We start from the raw sequence: 24348 nt of genomic DNA on the forward strand, positions 1-24348 counted from the left end.
TTCCACTTGCAAGGTAAAGAGGGCCTATAATATTGTATCTCCCCTGAGTATGATTTAGAAAAGGGAATACAATGGGAGTCTCCTCTAGAGTTTAAATAAAATTAAAAATACATTAGGTGGCAGAGATTGTAAACTCTTTTTAGGGCAGCCACCATGTCATCTCGTTGTTGTGAAGTACCTACCACAGTTACACACAGTGTAAAATAAATAGCAATAATGAAAGTATTTTTATTTACTATTGACAAAGAGCAGTTTGCGGAGTTCTTAGCTAAAATGAGCCTAGCAATTTTAACAAATTAGAAACTTCCTAACCATGTGCTCATTTATATAGTCACCTTCAATTGCATTGTAGGTAAATATCAGCGCATCTTTTCAGTTTACTAAGCCTGATTGATGTCTCTCAAGATTAGTGGACCTCACGGTTTGAGAGACGCTAACCGCCTGGAGCACAATGGTATAACTATAGTGTTGGTTGCTTGAATGGGAGGGAAACGCATTGTCAGCTTTCTCTATTTAATAATAGACCTCACTGGAACAGGTCAGCGAAGATAGGTTTAGTCCTTTATCCTGTCTTCAAATTTAGCAGCCTATGTTGGACTCTTTAGAGTAAGGTGAGAGAACTACCAGCATGCACTTCAATTTGCCATTTGTGCAGTACTGTAATATGCCATAGCAAGAAATGTCTTGCTGACTTCAGCTGGTTATTATCTTACCATATGCCCAGAAGTATGAGAATGATGCAGTTTGTAATTTTGTCATAGCTTGTGCAACTGTTCTTTGTTATATGTAAGTGCAATCACATTTTGACTCTTACAATGCTGTAGTTGAATAATGTCCTATAGAAGTGGCTTTTAAATATTTATGTATTCTGTGTAATTAAAAAAAAAAATTTGCCTTTGTCCATTCAACTTGATTGCCTTTAATGTCATAGTTCTACTTTGAATTATAGGAGAGGTCAGAAAGGAGTGGCCCATTTGCTTAGTATGCCATTCTTAATTTAAGACATCTTTATCATATCTCCTCTTAAATTTTCTTTCAATTTCTTATTCCTTTGTTCTTTTGATATAATAAAACTCTGATGTGGGAATTCAGTGGGCAGAATTATTAATTTGCTTATGGGATTTTCTGTGATGCTCAGCACTACAGTGTTCGAGTGCTTCAAGGATAATCAAGCATTTACCTCTGTGACACCTTGCCTTGCATCACAAAGGAACTCTGTGGTAAAAGCAGGGATAGAATCCAGTTCTCCAGGGCAGCATTCAACTTCCTCAGCCATGAGACTGTCCTTTCTCTCCCTGTAATATTCTCTCTCTGCCCCTACACACCCTCCATCTTCTACAACCAAACTTGTTGCAGCCCAGAGCTGCAATTGTAGGGAAAGCCCTGCTTAGCCAAGAGCTGGGGCATGCCCAGGGTAAATGAATCTTTGGGGAATTCAGCTACTAATATATACAAATGAGCGTGTGCAAATTGTAGTTTTTTCAAAGGCTTATAATTTTGGCCAGGTTTTCATGGGGACAGCAAAAAAAGCACATCCTTGACACAAAGCCCACCTGCCAAACTTCAAGTCCCTGGTCCAGAGTATGTGGACACTAGAGCTTTTCAAAGACAAGGTCACCAGAATTTCACACAGCTAAAATGTGGGTGGTTTGGGGTTTTTTTTTTGTTAGCCTTGTTCTGAAAAGCAGCAGTTTTGTTTGAAGTTTTCCCCCAAAATTGTAGCCCGGGGAAGCCTCCTGGCATGGAGGATTTGAACATGAATGGTTAAGTTTGGCGAAGTTATAAGCAACAGAAAATAGGGTCTTATAATGGAAGTGTTTGGCAGGCTTAATATGAGGCGGTACTTGGCTTAGCTTGATCGTCATTATGGGGTGCCCTTTTGATGATGTAGAGATGGCATAATTGCTCATATGCCACAACCTTCTGCCTAGATGTTAGATCAGAAAAAAGTTCATATTCAATCGCAACAAACTCTAGCAGTTATGGTTCAACTTAAAAACAACAAAAGAGAAAATTCTTAGCTAAGGCTTAAATTTAATTCTTTATTTATCCCTTTGTGTCTTGCCATCACAGAATATGTGGTATGCAAGATCACTACTGGGCACTGTTCTTTACAGTTGGAATTTAGCAGTGAGGGAAGGGCCCAGAACAAAGTTCTCTGTGTCCTAGATCTCCAGCAGTACCCTGTGCAGGAAAGACACGGGTAGAGTGGCTGCAGAGGAGATGTGAAAGATCTTCCTTGTGTTAGGAAGGAGATTTTGTGCTGGCTTCAGATGCACTGAGGCACACTGGAGTGTTGCAGTGCGACGGGAACAAGCCCCTGAGTCCACATGTGTGGATCCAATAGGTGGGAACTTTTTAACAGGTAGGCAGGGTAGTAGATGCTGTTCCACCACATAGGCATGTTTTAAGAACTTCATCTGCATGCATGTGGAACTCCTTTTTGATGCTGATGAGTATGAAGGGAAGAAACTCTTGCTTGCATGTTCAACACTCACATTCAGATCAGATTTCAAATCTGATGTGCTTCAGAATGTAATACACAGTTCAGAGGTCACAAAATTCAAAACTTGCTGCAGTCTGGGCAGGGACATAAAAAGATACCTGCTTTGCTCTACCTAATGCTGTAATCTTCTATCTTTAAATCAGCAAAACTTCTTTTTGTAAATAGGGTGCAGTATACATTTATATTGCGTATAGCTCTGTTATACACAGTGGGGCAGACACGCAGCTGGTTAACATTGTCATAGTTCCACTGACTTGAAATGAAGTGTGATAATTTACACCAGCTAAGAGCTGTGCCTTTCATTGTTTGTAGTTCACGCCCAAGGTGTGCTTGGCACAGGACCTGGCACTGTGCAAAGCAGACCTAATATTTTCCAGGATCAGGCCCTCTTGTGTGAGAGGGATGAGCAATAACGTTTTTTTTTTAAAACACTTGTCTCTTAGGCACCAATAGGGGGGAAAAATAAGGTTTAAATTGTTCTATTCACAGTGGAAAGATAATACTTATAAAAGTCATTGTCTGCTTTAGTGCCTAATCACTGGAGAAATATACCTTTATCATTTTTATGGGCTCTAACAGCACTTATCATAGAGAAGAATTGCTTCACCCTTAAGGAACTTAATTAACTGAGATCCTTTGGTTGCTTACCAGTCAGGTTTAACTTTACACTTCAATGAAACAAGAGCCTGGAAGCCAAGAAAAAGCAAATGTCAATGAATGACTTATGATTTGATATATACACCTTGCCTGAAAGGATAATATTTTCAACCTCAACATTTCTGTAAACTGTAAATCCAGCTGGAAAAAAAAAATGTTCCAGTAGCTATGTGGCATTTTTAAAACTTTTTTTTCTACCAGTATATCAAGGTGTCAGAAACATTTCCTTTTGTAACAAATGCTCAGTGGTGAGGACTGCATCAATCCTGTCAAACTTAACTTGTGTTTATAGAGTAAATTGTAAAGTGAGATTGATATGAGTATGTATAGTACTCTTAATAACACTGTTCTTTTACTCCTTGCTCATCCTTTTATTGCTGATCTTAGGTTCCTAGGAATCCTGACCTCCCAAATGCAGCTCAGGTACAAAAAGAGGAACAAAAGAAGATTGATGAGTCTGCACCTCATACTCCAGAAGAAACTGAAGAAAAAGAAAAGCTACTCACACAAGTAAAACGATAAAAGTAGCTGAAGTATTTAGTTTCATAGCGTTCCATCAAAAGATGACTATTAAAATATACATGGAAGACTGCAGTATGCTTATAAAAATGGCAGTTCACATTTTTCTTCAGTATTGTATACAGTAAAACAAAACTATAAAAGGTTATGAAATTAAAAAAAACAATACATGCACAAAATGTTTAGGTGTAATGAAAAATACCCCTCCAGTCTAAATGCAGTGATGCTTTAAACTAAAGACATTTAGACGGTGCTTTGCTTTATCCAGCCATCTTGGCAGTTGTATTTGACTAGAAATTCATCAAGTTTGGGAGAGAGAAAGGAGACTAAAGACTCAAGAAAGGAAACCAAATCCACAGAATAGAGAAGGAGAGAGAGGATAAGAGAAAAAGGGTAAAGAGTGAGGAGAAAGAGTCCAAACTGATCATCCAATTAAGCAATGTAACGACATTTTTAGCACGTTTTATATTTCTTTTAAACAAGTAATACACTTCCAAAGTGCGTGTAATGTATATCTGCCAGGTTTCAGAGTAGCAGCCGTGTTAGTCTGTATTCGCAAAAAGAAAAGGAGTACTTGTGGCACCTTAGAGACTAACAAATTTATTTGAGCATAAGCTTTCATGAGCTACAGCTCGCTTCGTCGGATGCATTGCTGTAGCTCACAAAAGCTTATGCTCAAATAAATTTGTTAGTCTCTAAGGTGCCACAAGTACTCCTTTTGTTTTAATGTATGTCTGTAATTCCAACTTGGGTTTCTGGTGGTATAAATAAAATCAGAATCCTTTGATATTGTAGCTTCACCATACATCAGCTTTTGTGTCCCTATCAGGCGCCAAATCTGCCTTACTCAGTGCCTCTTTAGCTCTTACTGTAGCAAAGGTGTCATTAAAATGTGTTTAGCTTTGCTTGATTAAATACCAGGAAAGTGCTTCATGAATTCAGTGCACAGGTTTCTAGCTTTTAATCTGTTTGGTGTATGTATGCAGTAGTGATGCCATGAGTTAATATCTGAGTTGCAGCACGATCTACAATGTCTTTAGATACTTTCTAATTTCTGCACAGGACTAAATACCATGGAATTTTTATGTGACCTCTCTTAGAATCAGGGAGAAGCCTGTGTTTTGGAAAAGATGGCCCTTGGTTCTCTTTCCTAAGATTTCTTGATGTAGTCCTATATTAAGGTCAGAAGGGACCATTCTGATGATCTAGTTGACTTCCTACATAACACAAGCTATAGGACTTCCATGAATTAATTACTGTTTAAAGCCCTGTAGCTGAGCTTGAATTAGAACATATTTTATATTAAATCATCCGATCTTGATTTTAAAATGTTCAGTGATTGAGAATCCACCACAACCCTTGGAAGTTGTTCCAATGGTTAACTACCCTCACTAGTGTGTGTTAAAAAAAAAAAAAAAAGTGTGTGTGTGTGTGTGTGTGTATATATATATATATAAAAAAAAAAAAAAATTGCACTTTATTTCTAGTCTGCATTTGTCTAGCCATTGAATCTTGTTATACTTTTTGTCTGCTAGAAAGAAGACCTGTTGATCAAATTTCTGTTTCCCCCATTATGTATTTACTACTTAAAACCTCAAATGTGTGTGAAGGGGCTGTGTTTGAGTTAGGGGCTCTAGCTGTCGTCTCCCATGGTTATTTCATTCTCAGATTTAATTTTGCCTGTGATACATTATGTATTAAATGAAGGCCATCCTGGTTGCCTGATTCACGTCAGTGCTGTTGATGAAATCAGTGGAACTATTTGTGTGAGTAAAAGAAGCTAGATTTGGCCCATAGAGAATAACTTATGTTATCCACTTCAGTTTTTGTTTTTATTATTTTATTTATTTATTTTTACAATATATTTTTTTCTTCATTACATTTAAGGTAGGAAGTGTAACATTCTTTTTAAAAGTATATAATAGACTAAGTTTAGTTAACATATTTGAACCATGCTGTTATACAGATACTATGATATATACCATTTCTGAAAATACTGCACTCTGATCTTTGATCACAATCCCACAAACTGTGAGGTGTATTTTCCCCAAGTTTTTTGGGTCCTCAGGTCTCAGTGGATTCTCCTATCCAGCTGCCATTCTCTTAAATATCTGCAAGTGATACCACAACTTATATAGTGGATGCATTCCCAGTCCTGCAGGTTTCCAGTATGTTTCTACCCTACCCACTCTTACCAAAGATATTTTTTAAAAAGTCACACAGGACAGGCAAATGTTACCACATGGCCAGAATAAGACGTGATCTAAAATCTCATTCATCTTGACCAAATGTCAGTTGATAGGTTTGGCTTCTGCAGGTACCTGACACTGTCCCTGGATGAGACCAATTCCCTAATATCTGAATGCTGGTCTTGATGATTTGTCATATTAACAATAAATTTTTGAGGAGGAGAGTTTGACTGAAAGAGTAGTTGTTTTATAATCTAGAAACCTTTCCTCTGTAGAGAAATGAACATATTGTACCAAAGGTGCTGCAGTCTAATGGACAGAGAAACAATGCTGCTTTAGTTGCTTGCAGTGGGTAGATGTGTTTGGTCCCAGGATATTAGAGAGACAAGGTGGGAAAGGTAATATCTTTTATTATTTATCTTTTACCTTTTTTTAGAAAAGATTTGCAAGGTTTTTTGTTTACTACTCACTTCATCAGGTACAGCAGGGTAAAAACTTATGCCTCTGCTGATGTAGCCATCAGTATTAGCTTCACTGATTAAAAAAGAATCCTGTATTGTGATCATAGGATTTTTTTTATATAGATCCATTAAGTTGTAGGCTGAGCCTGTTCACTTGAAGAATCCACTATTTATTCATTTATTTATTTATTTTTTCTTCTGACTGGTATTTCTCTGGTTAAACAAGTGCAGTGCAGTACAAACCACCCTTCAGACTTCTGAGGTTTTTTGCTTATTCTTGGTTCTTTTTGTTACCCCTGTCCTAAAACCAATGCATCATCTTTGATGATGATCTTGTGCACTGTATCTCATTTAGCTGTTTTTATAGTTTTGGTTCCATTTCTACAATGCATAACTGGCTTGCTGTTTTGGAAACTCTCCATAACACTGTCATTTGATTGCATCGTGTCAGAACAGAGATCTTTTCTTGGTACAGTTCTGCTTCCATCCAGATGTATCTTATTCATAGTTTGTAAGTATTCTAAATAAGTGCTATTGCATTTGGGGTTTGGTTGGTTAGGTGACTTTCAAGGGCACCAGGACTGGTGCTCCCCAAACTCCTATCATTTTATTTGTTGCTCATGCCTGTTGAAGTGTGAGCTAAATGAAAATCCATTAGGATGTGGATTGAGCTTGTTTCTTTGGAGAAATACCATTTTCAGGTAAAAAAAAAAAAATTGTTCTTACTGATGCATGAGGGGTTATGCTCAAAAACTCACTAGAGATCTTTGACTGAGTAATAAACTCTGGATAATTGAAGTTTATGGAAATCCTGAAAGACCATTAACCACTATAATTATGTGACACTGTACTGAAGCATTAACAATTGGAGCAAATGGTACATTCTAAGAGAGAAGTTCTAGCAAAATATTTCCACCTGTACTTGATAGTGACGTGTCTATCTCTCTGCTTGCAGGGTTTTACAAACTGGAATAAAAGAGACTTTAATCAGTTTATTAAAGCTAATGAGAAATATGGACGTGATGATATAGATAATATTGCCCGTGAGGTGGAAGGAAAGTCACCAGAGGAAGTCATAGAGTATTCAGGTTTGTTAAATTCAAGTACATCTTTTCACAATCATATCTATATAACAATTCTGTTTTATCATATGACTTTTGGAATTACAAGGTTCGGAGCTTGGAAGAATGTGAAAGGTTAAAAGAATGTGTTCCCTCTTAGAAAACGTGAAGTCCTGGGGTGGATTATGCTGTGAGAGCACCTTTATGTATTCTTATTCTGCACTAGCGGATTTTTAGATCATGACTTGCTTCATCTAAATTTGACAGTGTCATTGTACAAAGGGCTGACTTGTTTATTTTTCAGTGTGGGATTCCCGTTTTCTTGGCAGTGATTACAGAGCTGACATTGCCTACTGTTGCACATACTAGACAGCCAAATACAAAGGCTGTTCTGTTGAAGCAAATGAAATTGTGCCCATTTACTTCAAGGTTGAATTTGGCCCACAGGAAATTTTCAACATTGGTGTAAGCAAAGTAGGTGCACATGTCAGAACTGGATGAAACAAACCAAAAAGAACAGATTATTTAATATTACTCAGCCCATACAATACACACAAATAAAACCAAACTATGATGCAAATATTTAATGATCAAAAATGCCCATATTATGAAAGCTCAAAATAATCTGAGGGCCAGATCCATCCTTCGTGTAAGTCTCTTGAAATCACTGGGTTACACCAGGGATGAATTTAACACGCATAGTTCCACATCTCAGTCCAGTCCAATACTAATACAGATGGATGTGATTTCTTTTTTTATTCTATTCTGGGATTTTTGCTGGTTTTACATCCTGATCCTGTGAAGAAACATGTTTTATTTTGTGTAAAGTTAAGCACATGCACAATTCTTTGCAGGATTGGGGCCGTAACTTAGAGTAGCTTTCTGGACTTGTATATAGTAGCCATTTAATAACAATAAATATTTGTGGTATTAACATCAGAACGTGAGTGAATATGCAGTAGAAATAAGTAAACTGAGCGCTTTGAGGAAAATGCAGCTCAGTGAAATTTTTCCTCAAAATGTCAATATCACATAAATTGATGTACGAAATCAGGCTCTCAGCTTGTGGTGAAGTACACAGTAGTTTTTGACTTTATTTCCTTGAGCATCCCTCCATTCTATTTCACCAGGCAACCTCTCCTAACATCTTACATTTTAGTGTTCTTCCTGTAGTCAAAGAAGTTTGGACCCAAGTCTCTCCAGCGCTTATTTAAATTTTTTTGGGTTGGCGGATATCACTTAGATCAGTGCTACTCAAAGTGGTGGTCCGCAGAGCCATCGTCTGCCATTCTGCGTGTACATTGGAAAAAAAAAAATTGCCAGTCCCCCACATCAGATAGCTTGAGAAGCACTCCAAGAGGACTCCAAGAATGAATTGGTATGACTCTGCTGACCTAAGACAGAGGACAAGTGAAAGACCAAAAATTGGTTCCTTCACATGGTGGACTGTTGCACTGACACTAGATTACCAGCCTTGACTTGTCTCCCCTATTGTTGATGTAATATGTACTCCCTTACATATACAAAGTTGTGCAGGATTTTATCCATACAGACCTCATTAAAGTAAACAAACTGAAGTCAGTATAATTTGAGTTATTTGTAGTTCACCTCTAAAGATACTGATAAACATGAATGTGTCTTAATTTGTTTTTCACATAGCCTAGTGAAATAGTGTTTGGTAAATGTTCAAATGTCACAGAACAGAAAATCTGCATTGTTTAATATTAAACTGTTTTGCTACAGAATTCTTCATCCAAACAAGGACATAATGACAAGATTATTTTACAGATTGAATATTTTGTTCCTTTAGCCGTTTTTTGGGAACGTTGCAATGAACTGCAGGACATTGAGAGGATTATGGCTCAGATTGAACGAGGAGAGGCAAGAATCCAGCGAAGGATCAGTATCAAGAAAGCTCTGGATGCCAAAGTAACAGTTGCAATTTTTGTTCTTTAATTAGTCTTACCATTAATTTTCTAGTACTAAGTTCTGCCTGCCGTTAACGTTGGATGAAGTGTCTTTCAATTCCCTTTTAGAAAGAAAATAGTTTGGTAGCATTGGTATTTTCCACACCAAAGTTGGATAGTTTTCAGTGGGAGAAGAAGTGATCCCTGTGTATAGTTTGAATAGTGGTTAAAATTTATAAACCCTTTTGATTGAAAAGCAGAATGAAAATATAAAATATTGTTTGTCATAAACAACTCGTACTGCTTGTAACAATGAAGTGGTAAAGCCTTAATTTAGTGGCTTCAGAGAAGCAGCCGTGTTAGTCTGTATTCGCAAAAAGAAAAGGAGTACTTGTGGCACCTTAGAGACTAACAAATTTATTTGAGCATAAGCTTTCGTGAGCTACAGCTCACTTCATTGGATGCATTTGGTGGAAAATACAGTGGGGAGATTTTTATACACACGCACACGCGCACACACACACACACACCATGGGTTTTATCATACAATGGGTTTTATCATACACACTGTAGGGAGAATGATCGCTTAAGGTGAGCTATTACCAGCAGGAAGGGGGCTGGGGAGGAGGAAAACCTTTTGTGGTGATAATCAAGGTGGGCCATTTCCAGCAGTTAACAAGAACGTCTGAGGAAAAGTGGGGGGTGTGGTGGGGGGGAGAAATAACATGGGGAAATAGTTTCACTTTATGTAATGACCCATCCACTCCCAGTCTCTATTCAAGCCTAAGTTAATTGTATCCAGTTTGCAAATTAATTCCAATTCAGCAGTCTCTCGTTGGAGTCTGTTTTTGAAGGTTTTTTGTTGAAGGATGGCCACTCTCAGGTCTGTAATGGAGTGACCGGAGAGATTGAAGTGTTCTCCAACTGGTTTTTGAATGTTATAATTCTTGACGTCTGATTTGTGTCCATTTATTCTTTTATGTAGAGACTGTCCAGTTTGACCAATGTACATGGCAGAGGGGCATTGCTGGCACATGATGGCATATATCACATTGGTAGATGCGCAGGTGAACGAGCCTCTGATAGTGTGGCTGATGTGATTAGGCCCTATGATGGTATCCCCTGAATAGATATGTGGACAGAGTTGGCAACGGGCTTTGTTGCAAGGATAGGTTCCTGGGTTAGTGGTTCTGTTGTGTGGTGTGTGGTTGCTGGTGAGTATTTGCTTCAGATTGGGGGGCTGTCTGTAAGCAAGGACTGGCCTGTCTCCCAAGATCTGTGAGAGTGATGGGTCGTCCTTCAGGATAGGTTGTAGATCCTTAATGATGCGTTGGAGAGGTTTTAGTTGGGGGCTGAAGGTGATGGCTAGTGGCGTTCTGTTATTTTCTTTGTTGGGCCTGTCCTGTAATAGGTGACTTCTGGGTACTCTTCTGGCTCTGTCAATCTGTTTCTTCACTTTTTCCTTAATTTAGTGTTGTACATCCACCAATAAGTCTTATTTTTGTTTTGCATTCAGATTGCAAGGTATAAAGCCCCTTTTCATCAGCTGCGTATTCAGTATGGAACAAACAAAGGCAAGAACTACACAGAAGAAGAAGATAGATTCTTGATATGCATGTTACACAAGATGGGCTTTGACAAAGAAAATGTCTATGAAGAACTAAGGCAGTGTGTGCGCAATGCTCCCCAGTTCAGATTTGACTGGTTTATCAAATCTAGAACTGCTATGGTATGTACAAGCATCAATTACATGAAGCTTAGATTTTGTAGATAATGTTTTATGTTTCTTTAAGCAGAATTATGTGGAATTTGGATCTGTACCAGAAGACTGGAGTGTGGGAAACAATTAGGTATGGTCATTTTGGTCTATGTTCTCATCACAAGTTCCTAGCATAAGATGGGGTGCCTTTTTCTCAGCACAGCTAAACAGTGCTTTACAATGAAATTGAAACAAACAGATTACAAAACCTGGCAAGTCTGAGTCTCATGTCAGCCAAAGAGCTTAATGCAAAGATAGACTGCCCTTACAAATCTGTTGTTTGCTCACTCCACATTAAAAATAAATAATCCAAACAGTGTGTCTGTAACTGGTCTTAAATTGAATCACTTTTCAGATTTAGCTGACAGGCTATCAAAAGATGAAGATAATTTGATTACACATAAAATAACATTTTATTTTTTTGTTAATAATACTTTCTCTTGTATTTGTATTTCAGGACTAAAATGAGAAGTCTAGTAGCTGAGTGTTTCTACAAAAAAACAGTTATTGTGGCAGGTGACTTAGTGTATGTTATAGTAGGTAAAACTTAAAATTAAAGAAGGATTCTCCAGTATAATGTAGTCATTTTTAAAAAGTCATGAGACTTTACCTAGATCATATTACAGTAGACTAGCTTGTGAACACTTGGATTATAAATAAAACACAGTACCAATTTGACTAAGGTATCAGTCAAATTAATACCCTGCATTTCAGCTGCATTCTTTCTTCAGTCTGGATAATATAGCCATTCTAATTGAATTTATCCACTGACTGACTAGTAGCAATGTTAGGGGAAAACTTGCTGAGTACAAATAATAAAATATCTATCAACCTCAGAGTAGGACAGTATAGTCTTTTTGTGCATCTGTAGTCTCAGTCCTGCAGTCTTCACTTAGGCACAACTAGCAATGACTTTAGTGAGAGGTTTACCTGAGTAAACATTGCAGGACAGCACCCAATATAAAGAAAATACATAAAATGATTTTAGTGAAAAAGTGTTTGTTACAAAGATGAGGTCACAACTTTTAACATAATTTTCATCTCATTTTAGTTGTTTGCAAAAAGAGCTTGGGAAGTTTTGACACAACAGTTCCTTTGTAACAGGCCATATTGTCCTTGGCACTAGTGTAGTTGGTTAGTTGGAGGGAGGGAGAAGTAAGCGATCATTGGTGTCTATCCCCCCTTCTATGTCCCTTTGAATTGAACAACCTCTTTCTCCCCGCCCCCTACATGCATGGCCATCATACACTGTTGTCCAAAGCAGGTCAGTGACTAGATGCTACAAGATGGCCAGAAGAGGTAGGTACTGTTCCATACGCAAACTTGGATATTTCTTTTTTTTTTTTTTTTGCCTGTTCTAGTGATTGGAGACCCAGCTTCCCTTGTTCATGCAGCACCATTAGGGTTTATTTATTTATAAAATATAAGACTTTGAACATCGCCCCCCAAAAATGAGCAGCATGTTTCAGTAGGAAAAAGGCCATAAATGCCCCCTGACTACTCCCACAGCTGCTTATAATTACACAGCAAAGATGGTCTGGTTGACATATCAACTACCAGCACATTTCCTATCCAGGTATTCCCCATCCCCTCCACCTTGCCCCTTGATTACCTTCCAAATCTGCCCTTATTAATTAGTAGAAGATACCATTTTTACTAACTTAAATTTCCTTTTCAGGTAGTATTGGATTTTAAAACTATAAACATACAGGGTCACATCTATGGTATCTAATTTATTCAGCTAAGTTATTTCTAAGTGCCTGTTAATCTCCTGTGGGTAAATTTTATCAGGATAAAGCATGAGGTCAGAACGTCACAGGTTTTATTATTATAGTTGTTGTTCTCCTCCTCAAGGGGATAGGAGTAAGTGGCCACACAAGGGGGTGGAAATGTGGTGAGTGGTATCGGTTAGAAATTGAGAGGCCCAAAATGTAGTGAATATTTTGGTTTAAGTAGTCTTTTTCAAACTTAGTCTATTAAAATTAGTTTATTTATTAAACTGATTATTCTACTATTATAATACTTACAGGCTATAAAGGAGTAGTAACAATACATTGTGAACACAGATGAAAATCAGAGATAATGTTTGGGCTGCAAGCCCCCTTCCAGATAAAGACAATTCATAATTTCTAATATTTTTAAACTAAACCTTTTAAGAGGTAATTATTATTTCTAACGTTTATTACTTTCATTTTTCTTAATCTCTCAAAACTCTGTCAGACTCATGATATACTTAGGCTTTCATTAGTGATGTAGTTTCTGTTTGCATATGAAAATCCTGATTTTTTGTTGAAGTGTTGTTGTTGTTTGTTTTTATTTTGCATTTTATAGCCAAACTTGTGTAAAATAGGGTAGGCAAGGCAGTTTAATTCTGAAAGGGACTTGTTATATATCAGTCAAAGAAAAACTTCACTGTATGTTACCAGCCACTAGATGTCCCTTGAATTCCATATAAATAGCCTAATTTTCCTCCATCTTCTCTTTCCTATTCATTTCCTTCAGAAAACAAATATAAATTCTGCTGCATTTCTTTATTCCCAAAGCAGATGGCCTACCCAGGTTAAGATCACAAACAGAGTAAGAGCTTCTGTAAAACAATAGTTTTTCTTAACTGCACAAAGACTTATTTAAGTGTACCAGATTAGTAATTATTATCTTCCTCTTTATTTTATTTGTGTTCGTGCTTCAGGAATGGACAATACCATGACCTAGTGAATCATAGTTATTCTCACCAAGCCATAATTTGTGCCTGTTCTCTGAATCTCTTTTTCTGCATTTCTCCATAGGAAGAACTCTCTGCCAGTCCAAGACCTTTGGACTGACAGAGCGCCCATTTTCTGTAAATATTGACGATAGTCCAGACTTGTCCACACATTTTCTGGCTTCACTATGCCCTTTTACTCTCATGATAGATTCTCTATCTTCAGTGGTGCAAACAGTGATGGTTCAGTGCTCCTCCTTTCTCTATTGCAATCCTAGGTTTTGTAGCTATGACAAGAACAAACAAAATTCTTTCCAAGCTGGACAAGAAGTATCAAACGACCTTGAAAGAAATGAGCAACGGGCAGTAGAGCCCTTCCCTCAAGACTTGACTCGCTGTAAGAAAAATACATGGATTATTCCATATTAGAGCGCTTGAGGTTGAAGACAACATTCATGATGGATGTTCTAGTTTCTAGTAGAAGCATCTAATATCCCGACAGAAGCTTATTTGCATGGACCAATCGGATTCTCCCATCAGCAATTTCTAAGGCCGCATCTACATTACAAACTTTGGTCAATGCAAGTTACGTTGGCATAAAGCTGTTGCAGTTAGTATAACTCTTTTGCACCTGCATACTTGATTCCTTGTGTTGGCACTGCCTATACTCACCAGGAGTGCTATATTGATGCACTGTGCAGTGCACCATGAGTAAGTATCCCAGTATTCAATGCGCCATCGTCCAGCGCACTGTCTTTTGCGAAGTTTTGGCGACATATAGTGGGGGAGAAATGAGTCACGCAGGGAGTGACTGGGAGCAAGGGGTTAACTTCCATGAGTGCAACTGTGTCCATCCCATAATATCTCAAAAAGAAAAGGAGTACTTGTGGCAACTTAGAGACTAACATTTATTTGAGCATAAGCTTTCATGAGCTACAGCTCACTTCATCGGATAAAGATGAAGTGCATCCGATGAAGTGAGCTGTAGCTCATGAAAGCTTATGCTCAAATAAATGTTAGTCTCTAAGGTGCCACAAGTACTCCTTTTCTTTTTGCGAATACAGACTAACACGGCTGCTACTCTGAAACCAGTCATAATGTCATCTATATCCCATAATTTTCATGCCTTTTTAAAAAAAATTCCGAATGGTCTTCTTCGCTGTCAGAAACATGGAGCCTGCACAGCTTGGTACTATTGTCATAAGCATTGCAAACACAGGACGCACGGTCCTCCAGTATTTGAAAAGGCATAAGAAGAACTGAATCAGTGGGGAACATGAGGATTTCTTGGAGGACAGATTGCTGTGGGACATAGTGGGAGTCAGTTCAAGGTTGGTTGGTGGGATTCACTGAGCAGCTGCAGATGGAGTGCTGCTTCTGGGCCTGAGAAAGGAGCGCTGACTGGTGGAAACATATTGTGATGCAGGCTTGAGATGACGAGCAGTGTCTGCAGAACTTTCAGATGCGGAAGGCTACATTCCTGGATCTATCCGTCTGAGCTCACCATGTCCGTCCAGTGCAGCGACACCAAGATGAGAGCTGCACTGACAGTGGAGAAGCCAGTGACAATTGTACAGTGAAAACGTGCAACACCAGGTTGCCACCGGTCAGTGGGAAATCAATTTGGAGTTGAATATTCCACTGCTGGGACCATTGCCATGCAAGTGTGTCTCCTGCTATGCAGGACTATGACTCAGCAATGTGCAGGACTTAGTGGATGGATTTGCAGTAGAGGGGAACCTGAATTGTGGTGGAGCAATAGATGGCATACATATCCCTATTTTGGCATCAGACAACCTTGCCACGAAGTGCATCAACAGAAAGGGCTACTTTTCTATGGTTATGCAGGAATTGGAACACTGGGGACACTTCACCAACATTGGTGTTGGCTGGTCAGGGACACTCTCTCATCTTTAAGAACAGAGGAATGTTCAGTAAGCTACAAGCAGAGACTTTGTTTCATGACTGATGGATTAATATTGGTGATGTTGAAGTGAACCTGGGGGACCCCTGCTCCCCTGGCTCATGAAGCTGTACACCAGACACCTAAAAGGCACCAAGGAAAGATTCAGCTACCCTCTTACCAGAGGCAGAATCACAGTTAAATTTGCTTTTTGGTAGATTGAAGGGATGCTGGTGGTGTTTATGCACAAGACTGGATCTCAGTGGGGGGGAAAAATCCCAATAGTTGTAGTTGCCTGTTAAAATATCCCAGAAGCAAAGGGGGAAAAGCTGCTGCTGGAGTGGAGATGGAGTGGCTGTCTACTGAGTTTGAAAAGCCAGACACAAGGGCTATTAGAAGCACTAACACAGAGCTATCTGTCTCAGGTAGGCTTTGAAAGAGCACTTTAACAGTGAGCCACAGTAATGTATTCTGATGGACTGTGCTCTACCTGGCCCAGCTATTTTGGGGCCTGTTAGGAATTTGTGTGGTGCTATGTATGAATATAACACTGTCAATGCACCTATTAATTTTGTGTTTGCTATACACTTATGATTATTACAGTGTCATTGATCCTATGAGTTATCACACTATATATTAAGGAGTCAATGGGTGCTTTCAAAACTGCTAGGCATCCTGTAGCATATGTTGTGAATTCATAAAGATGAATTATTTTCCAAATAATAGAATTTTATTCAGTAACAAAATGAGCACAAAGAAAAATCTCTGCAGTTTAAAAATTTAATAAATAAATAGAACAGAACTTAACAAGGGGAAAACTCTTATGTACATTTTACATACACACACAGAACCTGTGGTTTTCATAGGTCAGTGTATTACTTCTGGGGAAATTCTGTGCCAAAAACTTTTAAAATTCTGCATATTTTATTTGTAAGAATAACACAATATAATCACACCAGTTTCCATTATTTTGGTAATTTTATTTCAAAATACTCTGTCAGCAAGTAGGTCTGTAACAACACCGACAACAAAAAAGATTCAGGAAATGTGTTTTGACAGATTCCTTACATCTTAATTCAGAAGTTTAAGTAATAATTCATTTAAACTACAGTACAGAAACATATTTCCCACACCCCTCAGAAGCAGTGCAAAGGCTTGGGGGACTCGGGTAATGGAGGAGCTGAGGGAGAGGGAATTAATTGCTGGGAAGGAGACTGGATGTGAACTTGGAGGGTTTTTGGGTGGGAAAGGCATGGAACAGGTTTTTTGGTTTGATTTTTTTTTTTGGTATGGTTTTTTGAGTGTGTGGGAGGGGAAGGGGTTGTTAGAGAGTCTCCCCCATGCAGATCCTGCCTGACCCCTAGCCTCTCTCATTTAGTCAGGCATATCTGCCCCTGTCCCCATGTGTCCCTGCACCACCCTGTCTTCATGTGGCTGTGTCCCCCACTCAGCCACCCTCCTGTCCCCATCCCCATGTGTTCCTGTGCCCTCACTTGGCCACCTGCCCCCAGTAGCTGAGAGGGCAGCAGCTTATACCCTCCATTCTGTCCTTCCCACAGAGATGCCTCCACAGGGCCTGTTGGGTAGCCCAAAGATAGCACATAACAAAGAACAGGTGGTCAGAAGATTTTTCTTCTGATTGCATGAATTCTGCTGGTTTTTTTGACACATCTTTCTATTCAGATATTTAATTCCCCCCTCCCCCCCATAGCCTTTATATACGAACAGTTTATATTAAGTAAATGTTTGTGTTTAAGATGCCCACAAAGTAGAAGTGATTAAATGGTAACAATTTAATGTTGGCAGCTCCATAGAATGTCACTCTTTTCATTGTAGTATCAAAGAGGGTAGTAGTCCAAATGAAGTGATTTCCCCTTGGGATTATGAACATTGCTTTGAAGTATCCCACTTCAGTGCAGTTCTTAGCAGGAGCTTGATTCAGTGTCTGACGTTGAGGTTGTACCGTCTGTTAAAGTCAGGTTGAGGCACACAAATGTGGTATGCAGTTCCTTTGCCCTTTGTCATTCACCTGACCCTGACTTTCATAGAGAAGTTATTCAGACCTTCTGTCACTCAGACTTAGGCAGTCTTAGTGTCTAGGATTTTCAGTGCACAGGAAACATAATGTGGAGTCTTTAATCTCTTTGAATAAGTCTCCCAAGTTTACTGATATTTTCTGTGCTTGTTGTATTGAAGCTTTATGACTACTGATAGATATAGAAAGGGGGATATATTAATAGTGACTAGACCATCTACTAGAAACATCAGTTCAATAAATAGTACTCAGTCGAAGCATAGTTGCATGCACTGAAGGTGTCAGTCTTTTTAAGTTTCCTATTGTCTGTACACGTTAAAAGATTATTTAGCTGCCTTTTCTAGGTAGACTCAAGAAACTGCAAAAGAGGATGTGAAAGAAAAAGTACTATAGGTGGTCCAAGCCCCTTCCCAAATGCTTATCTTCATGTATTTCCTACTTGATGATGGAATTTGTTTAATAAAAGCCATGTGAACAGGTCTGCAGGTACTCCAGTTAGTTCTCCATATGAGAGCAGTAAAGCAATGTAGTATCATGGCATACTTTTAAAAATAACTCAAAATACTTACACAGATACTGCATTGCAGAAAGATTCCCAGATTGGTAGATCTGTTTTGTGTACATTATTTAAAAGATGAGGATCCAGTTCTTTTCCCATTTTTCTTACTTTCTATTATTTAAAAATTGTGAATGAATGTAATGCCCTCAAAATGAGGGATTCATCATGCTGGTTTGAGGCAGGCATAGAATGGGCAGGACTGTGCAGAATTACCCATAGCTAATATTCCCACTCCCCAGATATACCATAGCATTGCAATTCTACTCCTGTGCCAGTCATGTAAAATCTAGTGGTTTAGTGATAGGAACATCCAGAGATTTGACTAATAAACTTTCACTCTTGATCTAAGTTCAGACTTGAATCCAGGTCCTCAGATTTGAAGGCTTAGTGGACTAATGTACAGTGCCCTGTAGCTCCTTTGCTTTTTCTTAATATTTTTTATCTGTATGTGATATTGAATATTGCCATGTTATCTATTTTATTCATCTAAGTTATTGAGAAACTATTTTGTATTATTTTAATGATAAAATGTTTTGTGATCATTTCCCACTTTTAAAATTGTCTTTTACTGGGTTTCATAATGTCATTGGTGGTGGTGCATTTTTTTCATTCATATTATAGATTCAGGCTTTAGTCAGATATAAAGCCAAAAAGTCCTTTTTTTATAAAGACATCTTTTTAGTTCTATAGTCTCCAAGAGTGTGAATCAGTGGAGGCTATATGAATCATAGGGAAATTGACATTATCTTTATTATTATTGACATTATTATTATAGTTGGGAATTGTATGATGGTATTATCCTCCCACCCTCATGTCCCTTGAGAGCTGGATTGTTTTCCTATGTTTAGAATAGTTAGCACAATAATCTGCCGCTTCTTTTCAAGTGTGTAAGCCACTGGAGGTAATTTGCCATTGCTGTATATGAGGACTTTGAGAAATTACTAGTTTCTGCAGGAGGTAATGAGATTCCTCTCCCCCACTCCACCAAATTATTGATAAACAGATGAATAAGAAGAAAATACTCTCTGGTCACAAGCAGTAACTACTTTTGGTGCACACAGGATCCAGTCACTGCTCCTCTGTGAGGAATGAAAGCTGACCAGCAGCACTCTTCTTTGGAGAATCTTTTTGCTTCAGAAGATACCTCCAAGTACAGAGAACCTTCCTCCACCAGAAAAATAGGAGGGTTGTTACAAATTGCTCAATCTGAAATGGCCATCTATTGGATACAGAACGCCTTGGGAAGTGCAGGGAGCCAGGACTCTGCTGCCAAGGCTAAAATGGGGGGTTTCCCTCCCTTTTTCATAAATCAGCAGCTTCCCACAAACTTCTGACAGTATCCACAGGAAAAAGAGAAAACCCTCAGTGTTACCACAGATATGCTCAAATGTTGTTGGCCTCTCTTCTGCCATCTGACAGTATCCCTTGTTGCTCTGCATCTGGAGCTGGCAAGCTACCTCAACAAGATCGTCAGTGAAGCCATTTTCTTTGCAGTTGCTATTTGCCTCGGCCCCCTTCTACTCAGCCTAACCACAGAAGTTGGTTCCCCTATAGACACAGGAAGGACAAAAAATGCTGTTGTTCACCATGGGAAATGCCCTGTTCTTATGTTAAGAATCTTGACAGGCTTCCTTCTCCCTTTCCACAGAGTGGCTGCCTTCAGGAACTCTGTTCTGAACGTTGGTTATCAGGCTCCCATTCAGGGAGGCAGATTTCCTGATGATGAAATGAAGAAAACCCAAAAGTAAATATTAAAACTAAAAGCAAAGCCAAGCAAGACTCCCAAACTGGAAGACTTTTAGGCTGTGTCAGAAGATCATATATAATTTTTTAAATCTAAGTTTTGTGGGTCTATGTATTACAATAATTATTAATTGGGCTGGAAAGATCTTTGGGAGGCCTGTATTCCAGCACATACAAACTTCTGATTGTCCCTTACCCCACTTATTCATTGGGGACAGAATGACCTCCCTCATCCTACCTTTATTATTATTATTATTATTTGAGTGGGAAATCGAGACATCAGGCAAATAGATTATTTCATCTTTAGTATAGAATTTCTCTCTCCTCTGTGAAGCTTAAGAAATGTTTTCACTTTATCTGTCGGATTCTCCCTCGTCCCCCACAAATGCAATAAACAAGAGCATCCAGCTCCTCCGAGAAAGTGTAGACAGGTATTTCTTGTCTATTTTTAGTGCCAAACCATTCAAGAGGCTTCAGGGCAGTCTTACATCTCAAATGGCTAAACTGCCTTTAGAAGAACAAACAATTCCATTTAGAATAGTTTGAGTCTGAGTAGCAGCTATAAAAAAGGGAGCTTTTTTTAGCATCTGTAGGTCTTCTAGACGCATCTCCATATACCCTGCCTCATATTTTTTTTTTTTGTGTGTTTGATAGTTCTGATCAACAGCCAATCCATTTTTGCACATGGACCATCCTTTCAGTCTGGCTACAGCTCTGCGAATTTAAAGATTCTAACCAAAGTAGCAGCTACCATCCATAAGGATTCAAGAGGTTCATGATCTGTTATATTTAAATAATTAGCTAGTAAAATCCAAATCTCTGATGAAAACCCAGATTGAGTCTCAGTGTGTGCTCTCTGGGTTTACTTTGCAGCGTCTCATAAATCTTCACGTGAGTGCTGTAGATCTATCTGGAATTTGCAAAAAAAGAAAAGGAGTACTTGTGGCACCTTAGAGACTAACAAATTTATTTGAGCATAAGCTTTCGTGAGCTACAGCTCACTTCATCGGATGCATTCGTTAGCCTCTAAGGTGCCACAAGTACTCCTTTTCTTTTTTGCGAATACAGACTAACATGGCTGCTACTCTGATATCTGGAATTTGTCCATCTGGGAGCTCAGTTCAGTACTGGAGAAGGCTATGTGCATTGTCTACAGAAAGCTTTAGAAAATTTGCAATAACAATCAGAACGTTCTTTGACAGGCGATTAAATCAGATAAATCCTTTAGCTATTTGGCTTAATTGCTCCTTTTGCTAAATTTTTTACATTGGTCCTAGCTTAGTGAATCTTTGCTTTTTCTCTCCATTTTCACACTGAAACCAAAACTTGGCTCTGCAGGAGAACCTAGCTTTCCATTCCCTGGAATGCCAGAAAATCTCTGGTGTGAGTCCTCCTCACTTCCTCAAGGAAGTTTCACTAACAGATCACAATTTGACCTTTTAATCCCAGTATTTTTTGTATGGGGAACCCCCATGAACCAGATGCCTGCTTAGGACAAGGGGCCAAAGAGAAATAAACACTTTGATCTGTAAAATGGGAATAGTAATGCTTTGCTTTGGCTATTTAGACTGTAATCTCTTGCCATAACAGCTTCTTCCTTACTTCACTTAACTAGCTGGCTTCCTGTCTCTTACCATGTCACCTCACCTTCAAAAACCTACATACATAATTCCCTCATTCCTGCATCTTTCAGCTCATGTCATGTTTTTCATCAGTTTGGAACAGTCTCTCGCTTCCTATCTTGGAAGCGCCCAATCAAATGTTTCTTCATATCCCTCCTTGGAACCATTTCTGTCATGAACCCTTCATTTCTTGCTCCTCTTACCAGAAATCTCTGTGCTGTTATAAATGAAGTCCTGTTTCTTGTCTTCTATTTACCTCCTCTGTTTTAAACTGTAAGTCCTTTAGAGCAGGGGACACAGTATCATATATATTTATGGCATTACATAAACTTTTTAATAATAATCAATTAGTACTCATGCTCAGATATTCTACCACTGGCTTAAATCAGTAAATTTTTTTCATTTCATAACCCCTTGTGCTAATGTTTACAGAGCATCGTACTGCTGATATGGGAACACATTGCAAGAAACTGCCAAATTCATGTATGTGAGACGTATAGGGAGACATTACTTTGGTATCTATAGAAATACTGTTCAAATCGCAACCATGACTGGCACATTTTGCTGTATCAAGAAGCTTTTAAATAAATGATAAAGGGCCAGGTTATCAAAATTGCTCACTCCCATTAAGGCACTTAAATGAAGTGGCCAGATGTTCAAGAATGCTCAGGACCCTGCAACTCCCATAGTTCTTGATGGGACCTGAGCACTTCGGATAATCTGGTTCATATTGTTGGAATCAAGCACCTTTGAAAATGTCTCAGGATGTTTTGAAATCCTTAGTGACTTTCAGTGTATATAGTGATGCAGTCTCTGCTGCAGAATTTAATGTTTGATTATTACCCTTCTTAGGAATTCCAAAGACGCTGCAATACTCTCATATCATTGATAGAAAAAGAAAATATGGAAATTGAGGAAAAAGAGAGAGCTGAAAAGAAGAAAAAGGGAACAAAAGTTCCAGCGGTAAATTTATCAGCATTTACTTACCTCTTAATGGGGCATGATTCAAAAGTTATTGATTTGTATAGCTAAAATGAAGTGCAAAATAAGGTAACTGTAACCTCAGATTTCTTTAAAACAAAACTGTTAGTTTGCTGAGAAAGAGGTTATGTGGATATCATAGGTGTTCATCTGTGTCTCCCTGGAAGTGTGGGTAATAACTCTTGAAGATCAGAACTTCAGGTCTTTGATTTCCTTTAAAGGGTTTCCATATAGGTAGCATAGAGATACCTCTCTTCTGAGTGCGATGCATTCCTTGAGGAAAATATTCCCCCTTCAGACACCCCAACAAGATGTAAGTGGATAGTGTTACATAAGCTTTAATGTCACATTGTTATCCAGTCTCTAAAATACTAATTACTGGAGGGAGATACTTGATATTTAATGAATTAAATAGTTCTTCAGATGAATTAAATAGAACAAGCAAAGCCACATTCACAAACCAGGGGCCTAATCCTGCTACCCTTATTCATGATGTGTAATATCGAACCAATAACACTTTGTGGAGTACTGCTCATCATGAAAAAGTGTGGCCCTTTGTGCTTATTTTAACTTTAACTTTTTCAGGGGGTTCTCTTTTGCCCTCTATTGTGCACTATGAATATGAATGGTTGAAATATACGTTGCATAGTAAATTAGAGCCTCTATCTTTGGACTGAATAGTCATGTCATATTCTAGATTTTAATATATTCACAGTACATTTGACAATATGTGCTTATATTTTTTCAACGTTTGAAAAACAATAAGCTGTTTGTTTTTATTTCTTTAGTCACAGAAAAGAAAAGCAGATTCAGCAACAGAGAGTTCTGGGAAGAAGGATGCTAAAAAAGTGAAGTCATAAAGTGGAGAAACTGAATGCTAAATATAAAACTGCCACTTTTTCTTTTTATCTACAAATGTTAATTGCCAGCTTCTGTGTGTTCATGGTACTCTCAGAAAAATCTCATGGTTTAATTTTTGCAAATTTTGTATATTACACAATGCCTTTCTTTAATTAAATAATGTGTAGCTTTATATTTTATGCATTCCAGTATGTTAGTGCTGTGGTTTTCAATCTGTGGTCTGCAGCCCCTTGGGGTCTCCAGACCAAGGGGTCCTTGAAAGGTTGTCGTTATCATAGAACAGAGTTTTTCAACCTGTGGTCCATGGACCTCGGGGGGAGGAGGGGTACACAGACTAAAATTTCCAAAAGGGTCCACACCTCCATTTGAAATTTTTTAGGGGTCCGCAAATGAAAAAGGTTGAAAATCACTGCTTTAGTGTATCGTATTTTGTGAATTACATGTCTTCAGCAAAATTCACTCAGTTCTTGTTCTTTGAAGCTCGTGCTGAGGTTTTAGCTTTTATATGTTTTATATGCTGCTGCTTTAAAAGAAAACCTAGATTCTATAGCTGTATTGTTGTTTCATACTTCAAATTTATATGGCTGTGGGAAAACAAATTGAATTAAAGTGATTTGAGGAGAAATATACTCTTACCTTTTTTTTGTTTTGCATTGTGTATCCGCTCTACCTGCTCTGTAGTATGTGAACATAAGCATAATAACAGATACTTGTCAGCCAGATTCTTGTTTCTAGAGTATTAGGATAGGATCAAGAGCAGGAAAAATTATAAAAACTAGCATCTATGCTTGCTGTCAACATTACATTTAAATTGTCTAAAATATTTAGGAGGGAAGATATCGCAGAAAAATATGTGGAAAAAATATTTTTCTGTGCGCTCGGGC

The 24348-nt window shown here is 38.3% G+C and overlaps 1 protein-coding gene and 1 long non-coding RNA gene across 4 annotated transcripts in view; both read left to right on the plus strand.

The window, feature by feature from the left end:
• SMARCA1 (SWI/SNF related, matrix associated, actin dependent regulator of chromatin, subfamily a, member 1) overlaps positions 1-24089 on the plus strand; it is a 75331-nt gene extending 51242 nt beyond the window's left edge. For all 3 annotated transcript variants that reach the window (XM_038415658.2, XM_038415659.2, XM_043491935.1), the window contains 6 exons: positions 3551-3673; positions 7288-7420; positions 9204-9322; positions 10817-11029; positions 22475-22585; positions 23392-24089. In XM_038415658.2, coding sequence (XP_038271586.1) covers positions 3551-3673; positions 7288-7420; positions 9204-9322; positions 10817-11029; positions 22475-22585; positions 23392-23463 — 771 coding nt within the window. In that variant the 3' untranslated portion in view covers positions 23464-24089. The remainder of the gene's footprint in view (positions 1-3550; positions 3674-7287; positions 7421-9203; positions 9323-10816; positions 11030-22474; positions 22586-23391) is intronic.
• Positions 14860-19989, plus strand: LOC122455684. Its single transcript, XR_006274082.1, has 2 exons — positions 14860-19214; positions 19319-19989. It is a non-coding gene; the product is annotated as an uncharacterized LOC122455684 (long non-coding RNA).
• Positions 24090-24348: the final 259 nt, after the last annotated feature.

The sequence above is a fragment of the Dermochelys coriacea genome, chromosome 9 (assembly GCF_009764565.3).
Source record: "Dermochelys coriacea isolate rDerCor1 chromosome 9, rDerCor1.pri.v4, whole genome shotgun sequence".
NCBI lineage: Eukaryota > Metazoa > Chordata > Testudines > Dermochelyidae > Dermochelys > Dermochelys coriacea.